Source organism: Pelobates fuscus, chromosome 9 (assembly GCF_036172605.1).
Source record: "Pelobates fuscus isolate aPelFus1 chromosome 9, aPelFus1.pri, whole genome shotgun sequence".
In the NCBI taxonomy this organism is placed as follows: Eukaryota; Metazoa; Chordata; class Amphibia; order Anura; family Pelobatidae; genus Pelobates; species Pelobates fuscus.
This window is the reverse complement of record NC_086325.1, coordinates 98,599,033-98,605,433: the sequence shown is the minus strand read 5'-3', so window position 1 is coordinate 98,605,433 and position 6,401 is coordinate 98,599,033. Positions and strand designations below refer to the sequence as shown.

The 6,401-nt window shown below is 41.1% G+C and overlaps 1 protein-coding gene across 1 annotated transcript in view; it reads right to left on the bottom strand.

Moving 5' to 3' along the window:
- Window positions 1-414: 414 nt before the first annotated feature.
- Window positions 415-6,401, bottom strand: part of LOC134572900 (P2Y purinoceptor 4-like) — a 29,639-nt gene continuing 23,652 nt past the window's right edge. Inside the window, exon 2 of the mRNA XM_063432196.1 lies at window positions 415-2,098. Coding sequence (XP_063288266.1) covers window positions 430-2,004 — 1,575 coding nt within the window. The 5' untranslated portion in view covers window positions 2,005-2,098 and the 3' untranslated portion in view covers window positions 415-429. The remainder of the gene's footprint in view (window positions 2,099-6,401) is intronic.

Genomic DNA, 6,401 nt, shown 5'->3' with positions numbered 1-6,401 from the left:
AGAGTAAATGTAGCTCATACTCCTCACCGTATGGAACAAGGAATAGGGAATGGAATAAGCATGAGTGAGTGAGTGTTATTTGTTATTTGTGAAGTAGAAATAGAAAATTTAAATAATAAAGTGAAGTAAAGGTAGAAAAGGATAATCAAAGGGAGAAAGAAGAAAATTGCGAAGAATAACTATAGAAATTAACAAATGATGAACATGGGATGGAAATACACATACTTAGCTCTGATGTTAATAAAAAAAAAAAAGAAATGAATTTGTGTTGCCTTAAAACAATTGTCCGCAGCCCCAAACGAAGTCGCAGGATGAGAGCATAATGCAGGCAGCTCACATCCAGAACTGCTATTCTTTGGTAGGAAGATACACATCAGCAACATTGAGTGCTCAAAGAAGGTGAGTTGATGACACAGAACTTTAGTTGTTTTAATTGATTACATTTGGGATAGACAATAGCGTTCGTTCTTTACCACGATGATCCTCCTTAGGATTATTGGCATGTAAATGTCGCTCACTGTATTCCATTGAATCCAGGAGATTCCAAGCAGAGCTACCTCTGGCATCACAAGGTATTTCCTCTAATTTTCCCTCCCTCACAAACCCTGCATCTCCTCCTATACACAGAGTCCATTTACCTGTAGTCCTCTTAGATTCAATTTCACATTTCTTCTCTCCTTGAGACTGCTTCCCTTTAAGTCTATGTATAGCTTCTGTTTCTTTTAATTTTACAGCATCTACATTTCTTTCTATCTCATCTATTAAATCTTTTCTGCATTCTACTTTATTTGGAGCAACTACTTTTTGTTCTATGTGTTTCTTTCCTTCCTTATACTTCTCTTGCCTCCTGCTGTTCATACGCTGCTTATCACTTTCTTTAACTCCTTGCACATTTTCATTATCTTGTTCTTCTGCATGTTCGTCTGTTCCCCTGTGTGTTACAACACTTTCTCCCAGTAGACTTCCTAGACTCCCTATGGTATGCGTGTCATCAGAAATGACAGCTAGACTGTCTCCTCTGCCACATAAAATGGACCCTGAACCGGCTGAAGCCCAAACCCTCCTAAATGTGCCTGACACTCTAGTAACTTCTTTTACCAGTTGTCTTTGGTAGCTGTCACTGCCAAGGAAATAGAGCACTGGGTCAATGCAGCTGTTTACGCTGGCCAATGGACGTGTGATCTTATAAGTTAAATTAACCACATTAAGAATTTGACAGTCAGCCTTGAAAACCCGGGCGTAGTAGTACAAAGTCCGTGTGATGTGGAACGGCAAGAAGCAAATGGTGAACACTATAAGGACTACCACAATTGTCCTGATGGATTTTTTCTTGTATGTAGGTAGAGTTTGTTTGCTTCCTCGAACTAGTGGTTTCATCAATTCCCTTGCCATAAGCCCATAGCAACATGCAATCACCAGGCAAGGTACCCCAAACAATAGACTCATGACAGCTGTGCTGTATTCCACATAATTTTCAAACTTATCTGGACTTGTGGTGTCGTGACAAAGTGTGTCATTACCCCTGGTGCTGATTGTGACAAAGACAAGGTTCGGGACCAGGCAGAGACTGACTGCAAGCCACACGCAGGCACACACTATGCAGGCATGCTTGGCTTTTATCTTCTGCAGGGAACGTAGAGGGTGACATATTCCCATATATCGGTGGACACTGATGCAAGTAAGAAAGAGGATGCTACAGTATAAGTTGGTGTAAAAGAGGAATCTGACAAATTTACACAAGGGCTCCTCAAAGGGCCAGTTGTTACGATCAGCATAATAATAAACCAGGGTTGGCAATGATAACACATACAGCATGTCAGACAAAGCAAGATTAAACATATAAACTGTTGTTGCACTCCATGGGCGCATTTTTGCAATGAAGATCCACATAGCGGTTATGTTGAGAGGCAGTCCCACCACAAACACTGCACTGTAGGTGATTGGTAGCATGAAGAATTTAAACTCCTCGTTGAATATACAGTCTCCATCTGTCTGATTAGTCATTTTATATACCAGAGCGGGCAGGACTGTAATAGCCTAAGAACCACTCATGATTCAATCAGAAACCTCACTTGCCAAACCTAGACATGTACAGCACCTGAAAAAAAGAATAGAAACATTAACTCTGGTTGTTTTATAATGCGTTACACAACATTGTTTTATATTGGCTTTAGTTTATGTAGTGAAGCACTATGGCCCCAATTTCAAACAATTCAAATTTTTTAAATTATTTATCTACAGACGCCACCATTAAAATCTATAGGGATTTTTGTAGATAAATCGCCTGGAAAGTTTTGTGATAGTTTTGAATCTTTTGGGTAGCTTTTTAAATCGAGGCCTATGACACAAATTTAGGAGACAGTACAGTACGTGTAACATTTACTTTGTTCTGTTTTTGTTGCACAGGATTTAAAAAAAGGTGCATATAAGAACATTTTCATTACACCTTTTTCTTTACCGACTACCTATCGATTTTCTTTATTTTTTTATTTTTATACATTTCATTTTTATCAAAAGCTTCATAGCCCACTACTATAAAGATCTGTATTCTGCCACTTCCACCTAAGAAGTGTTAGGGTCAAATTACAGGCTCATCAATTTCAGTTTTAAAATTTCCTTTTTTTTTTCTGATTGATTGACTGTTCACATGTCACTTAGGCATCCCCGTTATGGCATACCATTTAAAAAAAAAAAAGAATAAGCATATTTAGCAGTTTAATATAAAACATTTTGTGTGTTTCTACTTGACAGTTTCATCAATGACTTCAACCAAATTTATAGTTAAATTAATTTTTTTTCTTTCTTTCTCATATATATCACAATTTATTGGTGAATTTCAAAGGCCTTGTGTGTTCTACCATTTAAAAAAACTCCAAACATGTATTTTCCTGCATCTACTGAGTATAGATAAGCCACACGTGTATGCCTAATTTACCCATACCTCTTTTTGTGTGTGGATCTTACAGGGTGAAATAACAGACATAACATTAATTTTGAACCCTCTGTGCTTGCTTCCTAGAGAAACTATTTGGTGACACCACACTGTCGTGTCATCATACTGATGCTTGATAGTTCTCCTTAGAATTACTGGCAAAGGTCACGCAATGTATTCAATTAAATCCAGGAGATTCCAAGAAGAGATGTCTTCTGTTTCATATGGTGTTTCTTCAAATTGTCTCTCATCTAAGCACTTCTACATCTCCACAAACAGATAGCTATAAACACGATTGCATCGGCAGACCAATTAATCCCAACTATACACCAACTCTAACCCTAAAGCAGAGGGATTGTCTAAGCTGATTTCACTGCTGGCACCAGGAGTGATTTCTCCTGGTTTCATAATGCAAAGTGCTCTGTGATTACTCTTTACTGTGTCATTACAACAGAATATATCTCTCTTAGCTGCTGTTTCTCATGTTCTCTCTACCAACAACACAGTGTTTGGTTCTGGACAGCATGCACATCTCAGCACTGATCACTAGTACTTAGTAGGCAGGAATTTCCATGCTGTCCTTTGGGTGATAAAGTCCTAAACTGCCAGATGGCATTGAATGCTACCAGGTTAAACAAAAAATAGATTTTGGTATTAACTTCATTCTTACAAAATCCCTAAATAAACCATTTAATCCCTCGGATGTATGCAGTTTTCCAACCTCTGAATCAAAACAAAACCCATGGGGTTATTCTCTAAAGCCATCATTGTGACTGTAAAATCCAGACATTGTACACACTAGCCCATAGGTGGGGCTGGACACTAGGTCCAACACCTTTATTATTATTATTATTGTTGTTATTTTGTTATTATTATTATTATAATTAGGGTCCCCAACTACCACCAATGGGTGGGGCCCGTAGGAGGGTTATATAATTAGGACCCCACCTGCTGCTCAGTCCACCACCCCATTAGTTTTTTATAATCTCCCCCCCCCCCCCCCACACCCCTGTTATTTTACAGGCCCATCCAAATTATAGTACTGTAGTACTGTACTCCTTCTAAAAAAGCCACGCAAACACATACTGTAATACACATACACGAAGATACACACATGCAGATACACAGATACAATATACACAAACTGATACACGTTCAGATAGACAGACACACAGATACACACACACATACAGATACACACAAACACTGACAGACATACAGATAAACACACACTGACATACAGACACACAGATACACACATACACACTGATAGACATACAGACACACACATACATATTGACAGACATACAAATACACACAAAGACACACTGAAATACATACAGATATACACACACACATTGACAGACATAGACACACACACTGACCGACATACAGATACACACAAACATACAGATATACACTGACAGACACACCAGGGCCACCTTTAATGAGGAGCAAATGGAGCAGCTGCCCTGGGCCCAGTTGCTCCTGGGGGGCCCAAAGCAGCTGCCCCATGGGCCCCCTGCCCGCAGCCAGGACTGAACAGCCCACCGGGATACTGAGGAATTTCCCCGGTGGGCTGCAGCAGGTGAGGTATCAGGAGCCCTCGGCCCTTTGAGTGCTCCAGACCAGGCTCCTGTCTCCCTGCCTGCTGAGAGGAAGTGAGGTGAGGTCACTTCCTCCCAAGTAACAGAGTGCCGCTGGGGAGGAGGAGGCGACACACTAAGAAGAAGAAGGAGGAGAGGAAGTGAGGTAGCCAAGTTCATCAGACTCCCATCATTCTCAGCCATCCAGCTTCCACTGGGCCCACCAGGAAGCCACCATTCTGTAAAGGTACGGAGACAGGAGGGTGTCTTAACTATGTAAATTGATATGACTGTATGTGTGTGTATCTGACTGTATGTGTGTGTGTGTCTGACTGTTTGTGTGTGTATCTGACTGTATGTGTTTATCTGATGTATGCGTGTGTATCTGACTGTATGTGTGTGTATCTGACTGTGTGAGTATCTGACTGTATGTGTGTATCTGACTGTATGTGTGTATTTGACTGTGTGTGTATCTGACTGTGTGTGTGTATCTGGCTGTGTGTGTATCTGACTGCGTGTGTATCTGACTGTGTGTGTGTGTATCTGGCTGTGTGTGTATCTGGCTGTGTTTGTGTCAGTGTTTGTATCTGACTGTATGTCTGTATATGGCTGTGTTTGTGTCAGTGTGTGTATCTGACTGTGTTTGTGTCAGTGTTTGTATCTGACTGTATGTGTGTATATGTTTGTGTGTGTGTGTGTCTGGCTTATGAGTTTCAGTGCGTGTATCTGGCTGTGTGAGTTTCAGTATGTGTATCTGGCTGTGTGTGTCAGTGTGTTTATGGCATTGTTTGTGTCAGTTTATGTGTATCTGTGTGTGTGTGTGTATACCTGTGTCTGTGCACTTATGTGTCAGTTTGTATGTGTACCTGCGTGTCGATGTATATGTACCTGTGTGTTTATATGAGTGTCAGTGTTTGTAAGTGTTTATCTATGCGTGTGGCAATGCATACATCCCATTATTCCAGTACCAACACTGCACACAAATACACTACTGCATTCCATCACCAACACTGCACACAAATACACTACTGCATTCCAATGCTAACACTGCACACAAATACACCACTGCATTCCTACACCAACACTGCACACAAATACACCCCTACGAATGTGTCTGTGTGTATGTTTATATCTCTGTCAGTGTGTGGAAGTGCGTATCTCTTTGTGTGTATGTGCCTGTGTTTTTATCTCTGTGTGTGCACACGTTTGTTTATGTATGTGTGTGTACGCCAGTCTGTGTCAGTGTGTGCATGTGTTCAGATGTGTGCATGTATCACAGTGTGCTAATGTGTATGTTTATCTGTGACTGTATGTCCTACATCTCAGCAATCAAACACAACATGCAAACACACCCCTGCAAACATTATATATGAACACTGAACACATCCCTGAATTCAAACTCAAAAAGTATACAGAAACACACCCCTTCCCTCAAACACCAATACTACACCCTACATGCACACACATACTGTATACAACAACATGCTCACATTCAAATGCACAAACACTGCTCACAAATACAGCCCTGCAAAAATGGCCAAATGGTAGATCCCCAGCTGGCATAGCATTGTGGGAATTGTACAACAGATGAGTCTCGAAACAATGTCTTGCACCAAGACTCTCTCTGCATTAGTTTTGCCACTCTGTTTGGGTGGAGGGCGTGATTGCATGCCAGGGAGTGGAAGTGTGTGGGGGAGAGGGTAGGATCCAGGGGGCCCAAACAAATGCTTGCCCAGGGTCCAATCAATGTTAACGACGGCCCTGAGACACACACAAAAAGACATACAGACACACACACATGCTGGTCAAAATATACACTTTGCTAGCCACCCTCCTGTTTCCTACCTTGTGGGTTCAGGAGGGTGGCTTACCTGGGAACCAGA